The 14422-nt window shown below is 40.1% G+C and overlaps 1 protein-coding gene across 1 annotated transcript; it reads left to right on the top strand.

The window, feature by feature from the left end:
- The first annotated feature begins 7681 nt into the window (after positions 1-7681).
- Positions 7682-13188, top strand: LOC149149050 (uncharacterized). The gene is made up of 2 exons (XM_089442369.1): positions 7682-8781; positions 8970-13188. Exons 1-2 carry the CDS (start codon positions 7682-7684, stop codon positions 13186-13188), a joined length of 5319 nt encoding a protein of 1772 aa, XP_089298495.1.
- Positions 13189-14422: the final 1234 nt, after the last annotated feature.

Consider the following 14422-nt stretch of genomic DNA (forward strand, 5'->3'; position numbering starts at 1 on the left):
ATGTGAATAAGCTAATTATGAAATTCATTTGATTCCTTTGATCTATGAGATTGTGATGTGTGTAGGTCTTGGAACAAAGCCTTACCAACGAACCATCATATGGGTATGAGCTCACAATCAGTACCTTAAGGTGAAGCACGAAGCTTCAAAATATAGTAGATGATAAGCCATGGAAATTAGTGCGTGGAGTCCTAAATCCATGAAATATAAAGACGTGGAGTCTTGGATATATAATAAAAGGATTAGGGCACAAATTCCTAAATCCATGAAAGATAAAGACATGGAGTCTTGGATCTATAATAAAAGGATTAGGACACAGAGTCCTAAATATTTAAAAGATCAAGGTGTAGAATCTTGGATCCTTGGAGTAGATCAGGGTGCGGAGTCCTCAATCTACTAAGGCATGGAGATGTATGCAATAGGGATGAAAAATACCTATTCTCCGGAAGAAAAATACCACTCATGGGAAGCTCATGGATGAATTTCCTTAATAAAATCTCATTTCTGACAATTCTGGAGTGACTTTTTAAAAATAGAAAGTCATGTCTAGCATCTCAAGTATGACTTTCCAAAAATAGTAAATCACCTTCAATCAAAGGGTAATCAAGTATAAATAAAGTAAATCACTTAACTTATCATTAATCAACCCTAATTGTTCAATCTTGACTTAATCCTAAATATTATTAAAATTATTATTATCTTTTATGAGACTATGATATTATTATTAAAAGTGAATTACAAGTCACCTTCATCTCCTCAATCACTTCACACCTCTCTCCTTGATGATTCTCATGGCTCTATGTAACTCTCTCTCTCTCTTTTAATAATACATTACACTCTCTTTTATGCACTCATCAAATAATGTGATATTCCTCTTACACTCATTAAAGACATGTCACAAAATATTCCTCTTGTGCTCTCTTTAATGCATATGTTACACTATCCTTAACTAAGGCATGCATACCTCTCCTTAATGTAATGAATTACACTCCTCTAAATGGAATACAAGGCATGCATATTACTCCTCCTTTATGACAATAATTTGTTGCTCCCCTATATATGTGTCTCATGTATTCTCACTTGAGGGAGTGCATTGTGATACCAAGAGTTGGAGAGATTAAAAAAAGAAAGATTAGGAGAGGGAGAGGCTTGGAGAGTAGCCAATTGCTTTCGAAAGGAATTTGAAATTCCTAAACTAAATTACGAAGAATCTCTTCTTGGTGGAGCTGATCATGAGGGGCATTGGGAAGAAGTGAAACTTATCTTCCTCAACTTGCCTTGTACATCTCTCTATTGCTATATTTTGGTAGTGCTTGCTACAGATCCATTTGGGCACATAAAATTCCAATATCCAGATCAATGTTTTAGGGCTCATAAAACCCTAATTTCAGTTGTTTCATGCCCTAAACAAGTCACCCCTTTGAATGCATCCTTCCCAGACAGTTTCATGACTTGAAGACATCCAGAAAAAGCCTCTAGAGGGACTAGTGCAGGTAAGCCCTTATGAGGGTGCGCTACAGAGCAGTTGAGTCCACTGCTAGGGTGCTTTGCAAAGCACTTAGGCTTCTTTTCACTTGCACTGGGCAAGAATGAGTGAAATTCACATAGGGTTTTGGGAATATTCTTATCTTTTGGAGTCATCTAGAAGGTTCCCTCACTTATCAACTCCCATGAGCTCAAAAATGGATGAGGAATGAGTTAAGGTGCATCCTATCCTCTCATCCCTTTATCCATGGAACTAATTCTAAGTATGGAAGGCCATTCAATGCCACCATTAATGACAAAACCTCTTTCATCTTCCTATAAATTAACCACTTATCTAAGTGATCAGGGGCTGGATTATGTTGAATTGTAAGGAGATAATGTTTTTATGAGATTTGGCTTTGAAGCAAGTATTGTAATGCTACAAGTTTGTCATGCTTTTGATGTGATTTGGATGGGATCTGTTATCACTTAAGAAGCGATTACTAAATTGTTTACATCAGTTTGATTGTGAAGGTTAGGTGTTAGTCCAAGTTCAATTTTTCCATGTTCAATGTAGTGTCTAGGTCTTTAGAATCTTGGTGGTATGGTTAAAAAAAAGGTCAATAATCCATTCTCGTTCATCACTGGTCCCACAACCCACATAGATTCCTTGTATCAAGTTTGTTTTAAGGTTCTTATGTGTTACAAAGAAGTTTAGGTGTTTTTGTAGCTCGGAAACGAGTCTAGGTGTTTTCGTAGCGCAAAACCCATATTTTACACTGGCTGCGCTATGAAATCGAGGATTCATGCAGATCCGTAGCAAATCTTGCTCAGCTATCATATCTATCAAGATCCGTTATGTTTACATCATCAATTTTCAGTTTATACACTTCGCCTATCATGTCCAACCGCTTATCTTCATCATTAGAGTCGTTAGGTACCTTGGTACGCTTAGATATCAAGTTTCAAGAAAAGCCAAGCACTCACAGTCATGATTTGTGGTCGGATTCATGCGTAAGGAATAAATTGTCAAGCATTCAATTTGAATTTCTTGGAAGTCAGACGAGCCAGCTTTCAGGCGAGCCAGCTTTCAAGCGAGGTAGCTCTCAAGAGAGGCAACGATCGAAAATTGAAACAGTGCCAGTCTTTCAAATTGTCACCCTGTTGGAATCCCATGGAAAGGGATACAGAAAGAAAGGAGCATAGGTTAGGCAGGTGCTTGAGGAGCGAACCTGAAGGTTTAGACATTATCTTAAAGAACAGAGAAGTTGAACGTGCATTCAAGTAGGTTGGATGTTGGAATTTCTGCAAAAAGCTTCAAGGAGGCCACATGCAAATCACCAAGGAGTTTGCCTTGAATTTCACAGGAATGAATTCAAAAGTTGGGGTGCTTGAATTGCCAGTCACTCCAGAGGCCATATCTACAGTCACTGAGATCCCAAGGGGAGAAGAAAGATGGTTTAAAAATTTCAAATTTGATATGACCCCATGCAAAGAATTTCTGAAGCCGGAGTTTATTGATTCAGATTTAAATAAGTCTGTGCCCAGGAATTTTGTCAAGGATGCATATGCCAATTTGCTTACCTGCATACAGAGGTACTTTACCTGCGAGGGGAGGTATCATAAGGTGTATTCATATCACTTCAAGCTTCTGCTGCATTTCACAGGAAAGATATCTCTTGATTTACCTTTCTACTTGTTTCGTAGCCTAGGCAAAATGTGTGACAAGGTTCAGCTAAAGAAGGAAGCCTATGAGACCTCACTGTTTCATCACGACTTAGTTAAATTAATTGTGTTGCATGAGCTCCAGAAAGTAGGTAGGGACTGGCCCACGTTCATGTTTATGTCTGGTTTCAAGAACGAGACTGGTCTCAGTCCTCAAGCTGCAAAAGAGTCTCCAACAGCAATTGGCCATCATGCGGAAACAAGATCCACGAGATTTGTAAAATTGAAGGCTAGGAAGTAGGTAAAAGAACCTACCAAATCACTGATAATCCAAGACACACCCCAATAGTCCCAGAAAGAGAAAACTCAGATCAGAGAGGGTGTACATGAATCATCTACAGGTGAAGTGGGTCAGAGAAGAATGATAAGGAGCCAGTTAGCTAAAGAAAAAGGCAAGATAGTGGTTATTGAGGAGATCCCAGTTTCAAAGGGAAGTCTTAATGACTTACTGCAAGCTATTGATATTGAAGAATCTCCCTTGGTTCAAGCAGATTTGATAAAATCAGGAAAGGACAAGACCAAAAAGATCAAAGCCTCGAAAAAGCTTAAGTTCGATGATCCAATGGCTAAATTTGTCTTTAAGCCAAGACTACCAGTGATGAGGCATTCAAGACAGGTACAAGAGACACTGCTCGAAGCAAGTGAAACAGAGGAGATAACACAGTCTCATGAAGGAAAAGATAAAGGTAAGGCAGTTATCCCTCAAGAAGAATATAGTATTGAAGAGTTAAAAGAAGTTGAAATTAGCAAACCTGGAAATTACTAAATTGAAAAAAGCCTCAAGGAAACATGCAATCAAGGAAGCTCACTTCAACAAAATGGAGGCTCTGTGGGAAGAAAAAACAATTCAAATACCTGAGGTGGTCAACTATCATGCTCAATACTACACATGGTCAGTTCCCGCAATAAAAGAAGCAAAATTCATCAGAAGAGTTAATATGAAACTGAGAGCTGGGATTAGGGTTATGAAGAAACAAATTGAGGATTTGAAGATGCAGCTAAGCCAGCGGGAAAGATCTCCTTAAGGAAATCACACAGCAAGTAAGTTTATATCCCAAATTTTTGATGATTTACCTTGTTACAGTTTTTCTTGAAGAATGATGCATCCCCATTCAGTTTTAAATAGCTTCAGGGCAGTTGAAAGGGACATTTCAAATTAAAAGAGGCTCAAGACAGTCATATTTTGGTATTAAAGCTGTGTTTTGTGATTACACGGCAGTTTCGTAGCGCACTATGAAACTGCTGAAAATGACGCATAATGCACCGCAGTTTCGTAGCGCACTACGAAACTGCTGTAGTTGCATAATTAAACTCAGTCGACCAATCTTGAGTAATCAAGGGGAATTTTTTTGAAAGGGGAGTTCAAAAAGGGATCATTTACAATTTGCAAGCAACCAACAAGGGTAAAACAAGTGGAGAAAAAGATATATGAACTATAAGTTTTTTCATACAAATGATCATTGCTAGTATTGTCCACGACATTTCAAATGGCTTTGAAGAAGTTTTGTCTCCATACGAGTATATGGGAAGGGTCTACAACACATCAAGAACGTGGCACTCTAATACACTTTTGTGTAATCAAAGAAGAACATCATGGTTAATTGGTCTCAAATATCCTTGAGGAAACCAAAAGCAGGAAAACAGGGGCAGTTTCCTACTTTGCAGGAGCAGTAAAGGAGATAAGACATTAAGGGCCAGCAAGGAGTTTTAAACATCCATCAAAGTTAAACTGAAGGGAACCACTTGTCAGAGAACGAGTTTTTATTGTAATAAATGCTATTATCAGCATGATGTGGAGTTAGACTCCTAATTGTCTTAGGTTTCTAAAACTTCCAGTTAGCAGTTGTTGTATTTAATAGTTAGTTAAAGTTTGAATAGGTGTCATAGCAAGTAGAATTCGAGTTCCCCTCATGCTGGAGGAGGAATCTCAACTTTGTAAAGAATTCTATATATAGGAGAAAGAGCAATGTACTTAGGGTTGGAAATTTATTGAGAAAAGCTCTGATATTTGGCTTTATGTAAAAGACTCTGTTTTTAGTAATACAGTATTGGCTTTGCTTCTCAGGAATCATAAAGAATTCAATGTGATGAATGTCTTGTGTTGTCTTTTCCTATTATCTACAGTGTTATGAATATGTGATTACTTAGAAATCACTAACAGTGCTCTAATTTCCTTCATATATTCGTAAACTGTACTGGCCTTCTATGTGTTTGGTGTGTTCTACATATGTTGGATTCTGAATGCCTTGACTTCTATGCAAAGCTAACCTTACTGTCACTACTGAAGCATATCTGACTCCATAAGCCCAATGGATACTTTCTAATTGTGTTTCAACCTTCTATACTTGTTCATTTTGTTTCATAGAGTGAGCCATATTATTCATTATCCAAATCTTTAATCTTGTGAGAGAGCCCTCTCAGGTTGAGGAGGCTAAGCCTCAGCCCAAAGTAGGTTTGAAAGAGTTACTTGAAGTCTACCTGATCAGCAGCCTGTCAAGGTCTAGTTTTGAGATAACAGGATCCAAGTTGGAGGACTGGCTTTGAATCAGACACTAATGGTTGTAATTCCCTCTTCTATCTAATAAAGTGTTTGAACCTTTTTCCCATATGTTTGTATTGTTTCATAATGCTTATATGTGTGAGTTGTATCTGATTCCTTTCACTTATATTCAATAGATCGTATGCTTTGATTGGTTCTTTGTTTTCTGTTGTGTTTACAGGGTACTTCTCAAGTGGATTAAGTACGGGAAGGAGCGACAGGATCGATACAAGGGAGATGAGAGGAAAGCAAAACTACAAGTAGGTCTTCTATCTTCTCATCTCATCTATTTATTATAGGAAAAGTCTAAAACGCTTTAAACTGTTGTTCTAGATACAAGTACTTATCTAGGGAATTAGTATTTATCCGTAGATACCAAATTCTCCAAAACAGTGCTTGTGACCTCTTACAACTCGGGGGTTCCAGGGGGAGAAGTTCTCCCTGAATATGATTTGGTGGAAAACAAAATGGTTCAAATGAGTTGGTTAAGGGATCAAAGATGGATCATATTGTCAACGATTAGAGTTGAATATCTCTACTGGTATAATTTCCATTGTCCTAAAATTGTAGTATAGCTTTAGCATAAAATAAAAAGTAGAAATTTAAATTGTTGTAAGCATCTAGTTTTGGTTTAAGCTTATGTTATTTGGAATCTTAATGCTAGTTGAAAATAAAGACTAATATTGGTCTATATGTATGGATGTTTAGATCTCAAGCTGTTATGGAATTATTATTAGTGTAGTTTATTGTACTAACCTTGGTATTGTAACATTTGAGAAAGGAAAGCCAAATATTGCTAAAGGTAATTGTAATATAGAAATTACAAAGGACTTGGGCAAGAATTTCATGAGTTATGGTTTTGTTTCAAGTAATTATATGCATGCTTAAGAAAATGTTTCAGAATATTTTGCTAAGTGTTTGACAAAATCCATGACTGAGTAACGCTATCAATTTATTTATGTATGAATAAGTGCTAACTTGCAGTATACAAGAGAAGTAATGAAAAAGACATGTACCCAAAATATACCTAGAGGAGTTACAGAATCAACCCTTAAAAGAAAATGCAAAAAAATAATGGCAGCTAAAATATGGTTTGGAAGATCAAAGGCTTGAGGTAAGTTTGAGGTAAATTTCAGTTATGGCTTATGTTTCATATTCTTATCAATAATTCAATGTTTTGTGATTCAAGTTTTTATTATAGTACTATTAGAATTTTGACATAAAGCCTTAATGGCTGTAGCATTCAGGCTGCCATGTGTTTATCAAATTGTAGTAATGGCTACAATAAGCTTATCAAATAATGTCAAAGGAATTAGCTTGTGGGTTGTAAAATGTTTCAAGAACTGATATGTTGGATTTAAAAATGTATGAATTTACTGAACATATGTTAGTAGCATAACCCTGTGTTGTATTTCTTCATGTAGATTTGTAGATGAAAGTTTGCATTCCATGTGTTTGACAAAAGTCGTAAATGAGACATTAAGGATTTAAAGTTTTGTTTGTTTTAAAGAATCAAATCCCTGGACATTTTGGTTTCAATTCAACCCAACATCAGGGGGTTTGTGTGCCTAAAGGCCTAGTAACCCCTTGTTTGATTCGAAGAAAACACTTTTTAGAACCCAGATCATAAATCTAGGTGATTTTGCAGATTACTGCTGCTAACTGTCTGTGTCTATTGTCAAATTTTTGGTGAAGGACTAAGATGATTTAGTTTCTATTTTAATATTCCAATATTTGAAGTTTTAATTTATGAATTTTATGAATTAAATAGGTTGAGTAAAAATCTTATATTCATGTTGCTAATGGTTGTCAAAATTGTCTTAAGAGATTTTTTGGAAAAACGATCTCGCCTGCGGACTTCAGAGCTCGGCCCGCAGCTAGGGTTCTGACCCCGCCGCCCTGTGCTGGCTGCTGCGCCTCAGCGCACAGCTCCCCCCCTCCCTCTGCAATCAGATGGAGGCCCCTGAGGGCCCTTCTCCCCCCCCGGATCCGCCCCCTGAAGTTTCAGCTTTCAAGAATCTGATAGCGAACGGATCTCTTCGGCAACCTTCACTGACCCAGCAAAAATTCATTAAAAGGTTGGAATCGATCCCTTCTGTTGCCCTGCCAGAGGAGGATACCTGCAAAGCCGCTCTGAATCTGTCTGAAAAAGGCCTCATTGGCCAGTTTACAGGCCTATGGCCCTCTCCCAAATCTGTGGAGGATTGGACCCAAAGAAACTGGCAACCTCTCATAAAAAATGGAGTGAAGAGTTACTTCGTGGGCAAAGGGTACTTCGTCTTTGTCTTTGAATGCTCAGAAGACAGAAGCCTAATATTCAGAAACGGCCCCTACTTCATGGGGCCGCAGGGACTCTATCTAAATCAATGGAATCCAGATTTTGATCCCACTCAAGATGTTCCATCCGCGGTACCGGTGTGGGTTAGACTTCCCCATCTGCCCCTTCACTGCTGGAACCAAAAGTCGTTCCAGACCATTGGGAACGCTCTAGGCAAGTATATAGATCAGGCAGTAAGAAGAGATCAATACTCCTGTGCGCGCATCTGCGTCGAAGTGGATCTCGAAGAAGGATTGCCGGAAGCGATCAAGCTCACGGTGGCAGGTTGGTCTCACATTCAAGAGCTTGATTACGAACAGCTCCCATTTAAATGCAGACACTGTCATGGCTATGGCCACTTCGCCAAGAACTGTAAGAAGAAAGCAGAGGAACAGGTTGAGAAACAGAATGGAGAACAATGGACATTAGTCCAAAGATCAGTCCAAGCAAAGAAAAACTCAGGAAAAAGCGCTCCAACAAGTGACAGGAACAATGATACCCCAGCTCAGGAAACGGGAGACAACGAAAAAGGATCTGAGGAGGCGCAACCAGATCTGCCGACCAAAGCTCAGGCTAATGAGAATCCTGAGGAAACCCCATCAAATAGCAAAGAGGCAAGAGGTGAAATCCACATTGAAGCCAACCAAGGCAGCCCTTCAAGTCCCACGTATGCTGACATGGCGAAGAAAAAGCCAGCTATAAGCTCTGAGTCTTCAGAAGAAGAACTCTATGAGAGGCCTTTAAAAAGACCAGGAAGGAAATCCCGTAAAGAAAAAAGAGAAGAAGAAGCAGAAAGGTTCAAAACCCAAGGGAGCCAATCCACGATAGAAATGACAATCGGGAGAAGTAACAGGCCCAGGACTTCCAAGGGCGGTTCCACCCCAAGCATAGGTAAATAATGAAATTAGTCTCTTGGAATTGCAGAGGATTGGGGAGCCCCGCAAAAGTCGAAGCAGTAAAAGACCTTCTAAAATCGGAACCTGCAGATATCCTCATGCTCCAAGAGACTAAGATAGCAGGACAAGCCCTGCTAGAAACCGGAAACTCAAAATGGAAGAAGAATTCAGGCATAGCTGTCAGCGCTCGGGGAACCTCGGGAGGCCTGGCAACGCTCTGGAATGGAGACCTATACCAGCTGATTAGCACTCATGAGACCTTGCACTGGATCTACACAGAACTCATCCACACTTCAAGTAAGTTAACTATCTCTTTGGTCAATCTTTATGTTCCAGTTAACTATTCAGAAAAAAGAGACTGTTGGAAGTCTTTGGCAGATTTCCTCGAACAGGAAGCCCCTAACAACATCATCCTCGCGGGTGATCTCAATATTGTCCTGAAAGCCAAAGAAAAAAGAGGAGGCACTGATCACAAGGACCCTATGGTGGGCGTAGTGGAGGAAATCGCTCAGGTTTGGGATCTACATGACATTAATCCAATACACGGTTTATATACCTGGTCAAATAATAGATCTGGAGCAGACCACATCTCTGCCCGGCTTGATCGTTTTCTAGTACAATCTCTCCTCATGAACAAGAAAATCATATCATCAAAAATCCTGCCCAAATTGTCCTCGGATCACAAGCCAGTTCAGCTCTGCCTAGAAGACGAAGAAGACTTGGGCCCCATTCCCTTTCGATTCTCTCCTCAGTGGATTGAAAGAGAAGGCTTTATGGACACGGTGAAAATATCCTGGAACACCCCCATTGCAGGATCCCCAAGCTTTGTTTGGGAGCAAAAACTGAAGCTCACTAAAAAAGCTTTGAAAGAATGGATCAAGAAGCCAGCGCCCAATCCCACCTCTCTAAGAGTTGCAGCTGTCCAGGACCTGCATTCCCTGCAAAATAATATGGAAAACAAAATTATTAATGAAAACCTCTTGGAAAAGGAAATTAGAGCGCAGAGAGCAGCCTATAAATCTTTCAGAAACGAGGAAGAATATTGGAGACTAAAATCAAGGAGCCTGTGGCTAAAAGGAGGGGACCGCAACACCTCCTTTTTCCACCGGCAGTACAGGGCAAGATTGTCTAGGAATCACATAACAGAAATAAAGACCATGACGGGCCAAATCTGCAAGGGCAATCAACAAGTTAAAGAAGCTGCAGAACAACACTTTCAGAATCTCTTCAGCTCGGATGACCAAGGTGAAGAAATGGAGGAAGCAAAATTTCTCAATCACATACCCTCCTTAATTTCGCCTGAGGACAATGCAGAGTTATGTAAACCTGTCACAGAGGAAGAAATTATCAATACCATCTGGTCCATGGACTCTGACAAGGCCCCCGGACCGGACGGCTTTTCCATCCACTTCTACAAAGTCTGCTGGGACATAATAAAATATGACCTCCAAAGGATGGTAAGGGGATTCATGTCAAAAGCCAAAGTAGGTGGTAGTACCAACTCAACCTACTTAGCTCTGATCCCCAAGGAATCTAACCCGGAAACTTTTGCCAGATTCAGGCCAATTTCCTTATGTAATGCTTCCTATAAGATCTTGGCAAAGCTGATGGCCAATAGAATGAAGCCCTTGCTCCCTAGAATCATCTCAACATCACAAGGAGGTTTTGTGAAGGGTAGACACATCCTCGACAACGTCATCCAAGTTCAAGAGACCATCCACTCAAGCCAACAGAGAAAGGAGAAAGGCATGTTAATAAAGCTAGATATGGCAAACGCGTTCGACAGAGTTAACAGAGAATTTCTCAGCAAAGTCTTGCTGTCCTTTGGCTTCTCCATTCAGTTTGTTAATCTTCTAAAAGCCTGCATGAACAATCCTTGGATAGCTCCTCTCATAAATGGCAGACCTGCAAACTTCTTTAAAGCGAAGAGAGGCATCAGACAGGGATGCCCTCTCTCTCCCTATCTTTACATCATAATGGCAGAAGCATTGAGCAGAAAACTCGAAGATGAAAGACTGTCAGGCTCCATCCCGGGCCTCAAAATCACCAGTAGATTAAGCCCCATAAACCATGCTTTATTTGCAGATGATTCGATTCTTCTGGGGGGTGCCTCAATCAGAATTGCAAAAGCCTGTGGCAAGGTCATTAGGAGCTACTGCAAAGTCTCAGGAGCATTGGTAAATGAAAGCAAAAGTGAAGTCTACAGCTGGAATACAAACCACCAGGAACTCATTAACATAGCCAACACTCTTGGATTTAAAGGGCATTCTCAATGGGAGAGCATCAGATATCTCGGCCTCCCTATAATCTCAGGAATAAACAAAAGATCGCTGTGGAGTGACATAATCTGCAAATTCAAAGCCAAAATCTCGAAATGGGGAGGCCATTGGCTGACAAAAGGAGGTAAGGTTGTTTTAATCAAATCACAGCTCTCCTCTTTAATAATTTACCAAGCTGCATTTCTGCTTGCTCCCAGAAATATCATGGACCAAATCTCTTCTCTTCTTAGGAATTTCCTCTGGCAAGGGGGCAGGGGCAACGACAAGAAACTGCACCTGGTCAACTGGGAAACAGTCAAGAAGCCTCTCGATGAAGGAGGTCTCCAAATCAAAGATCCCTCCCTGGTTAATCTTGCTCTAGGCAGTAAGATCCTGTGGAAATTGTATAAAGAGCCAAGTCACCCTGTCAGCGCCACTCTTCGCTCAAAATACACTACCAGCGGTGAGCTAAGAAACCTTCGACTGGACCACACAGCCAACAGCACTCTTTTGTGGAAACTCTGTCTCAAGAGCAGCAAAATTTTCAATAGTAAAATCTACAGAATACCGGGGAATGGCAAGAAAACCAGCATCTGGAATGATAGGATAATGGGGCGAGATGCCATAAAGGATAACGAAGAAATCGCAGGCTTAATAGAGTGGTTAACCTCTTCCGGGAAGACAAGTCTCTACGACATATCTGAATGGGACCAGCAAGGCGATTGGACAGGTTGGGCAATCCCTGCACCACCAGCCCATCTACTGCATCAACTGAACATCTTCATGGAGCAACTCGAAGAGATCGCCCCGATCCACAGAGCAATGACAGATCGATGGGGCTGGGGCCATTCTGGCGATTACTCTGCTGCGGAAGGATACAAAGCATATCAAATAAAAGGAAACAGCAAGCACAGTCCAGCGCTTTGGAAAATCATATGGGCTCCCACTGCGCTTCCGAAAATCAATTTTTTTGTCTGGACCCTGATCCATAATAAGATCCTAACAGGTGATAACCTTGCAAAAAGAAGTTTTGCCGGCCCTCATTGGTGCGCCCTCTGTAGAAGCCACGCCGAGACTGTGCAACACCTTTTTATCGACTGTCAATTTGCAAAGGCAGTTTGGGAACATACGCTGCAAGATCTACATATAACCTCCCCGGCTCACATAACAATTCCGGATTTCTTTTCTGAATGGAGCCGCCGGTACCCTCGACACATACAGCAAAAATCGATTTGGAATAAAATTTGGAATGCGCTGCCCAAGTTCGTCTGCTGGAAAATCTGGTTGGCCCGCAATCAGAAGGTTTTCAAGGAACATCAGTTAACTTCTTTGCAGGTAGCAGCCAAGGCTAGATCGCTTCTCCTAGAGACGGTGCAGCAACAGTACTATAAAGAAGATGAAACTCTACAACAGGTTGAGAAGCGTTGGATTGGAAAGCTTACATTGCAAAACAGGAAAACTCTCTTTGCACCTAATCTAGAGCACCCAACCTGGAAGAAAAGAGATGCAGATGACACATTCCAGAAGTGGTGGAGAGCTCAAAACATTCATACAATATTCTTTGACGGGGCTTCTAAAGGTAACCCTGGCCCCTCGGGCGCCGGTGGGATCATCTTCTCTCCTGAAGGGCGCTCCAGAGATTTTTTCTACTGGGGCCTCGGCGTGAAGACCAACAATCAAGCAGAACTTCTCAGCCTCCTTAAAGCCTGCCAAATTGCCAGAGCAAAAGGGGTCAAGGATATCCAGATCTTTGGAGACTCGGAGATTCTAATAAAGAAGTTGAGGGATGGAGAGTTATTCCGAAATGCAGGCCTCAACAGAACTCTGGAAAGACTAAAAAGAACTCTTTCATACTTTACAACCACCAAATTATATCATATTCTCAGAACTTCCAACAGTGAAGCGGACTTGATGGCAAACAAAGGAAGCGCACTGGTCAGAGGGCGGCTCTTCATCAATGAGGATAGCTTCATAGAAACTCCTCCATAATAGATTGTTTCAGCAGCTGTATTAGAAGCACAAGCAAGTTGTAAGCAGGGCTGCCTCGGCAAAGCCCCTCTCCTTTTCCACCAGATTCAATAAAATTCCATAACCGTTTCAGTTAAAAAAAAAAAATTGTCTTAAGAGATGACGACCGCTAAGTGGTTGACAAACTACCTCAACCGCTGTATATTGTATGCTCGCAAACTATTTGCCATAATGCTTCAATGGCTGTAGCTATTTACATTTATAAGTTTTCGGTAAGAAATGCCTAAGTGAAATTAGGATTTGAACCAAAATGTTTCTCAAATGTCTCAATGAATATGCGTGATAATCCCATTGAGTTAAAATTCATGTTGATAAAGTCAAATGTGGGTAAGTGGTTGTAAAGTCAATTTGAATTCACAATTTTTGGATACCACTCCTATAGAAGTTGAATTCTCCTTTTAAGTAAAGAATTCATAAGCATGCTATTTAAAATATAATCAAATTAGTTACTCTTGAACACATTTAATTGCAACAGAAGTAACTATTAGCTTGTTGGAAATTGTGGCTAATAAAGTTTGATATTTACTCATCCCACTAAAGACTCTTTCCGTTAAATATGATTTTTTTAGGTTGAGTATCAAGTGATGGTTGTCGTTTGGTAGTTTTCCTTTGGGGTTTGAGTGAGACATTGGTTTTGGGCTTGTCTTGGGATTTGGAAATAAATATATATATATATATATATATATATATATATATATATATATATATATATCACATTTTGAGTCTTAGTGTTCAACACTTCTCTATATTATTGATGGTTGGTAAAGTGGGACCTTACATATGGTATCAGAGCCAAGTTAAAACACTAAGGCATAATGGGCCAACATGCTTGCTTGTAGGTTGATGCATGAATGTTGATTTTGCATGCATGTTGAATTATTGTGTATGTTGACTTGGAAGCATATTGGTTGGATAAAGATGTTGGACCACCTCCATAATAGCAGAAGCTACAAGAAACTCAACAATGATCCTCTGAATAATATTTCCAAAAGTTTGGCTCTTGCTATAAAGTCTAGTAGCTTGGTCATCTCATTCAGTCATAAGCTTATTGAAAGTTGCCCTCTTACCCCCAGAATCTATGGTCTACCAAAGATTCATAAGGAAGGGGCTCCTATGCGACCCATTGTCAACACGATAGGAGGGCCAACTTATCTTCTTGTTAAATATTTAGCCCAGAAACTTAAGCCCCTTATTG

Source organism: Pinus tabuliformis, chromosome 9, assembly GCF_031772625.1.
Source record: "Pinus tabuliformis cultivar Carrire ecotype Pingquan chromosome 9, CPIR1, whole genome shotgun sequence".
NCBI classification, from domain to species: Eukaryota; Viridiplantae; Streptophyta; class Pinopsida; order Pinales; family Pinaceae; genus Pinus; species Pinus tabuliformis.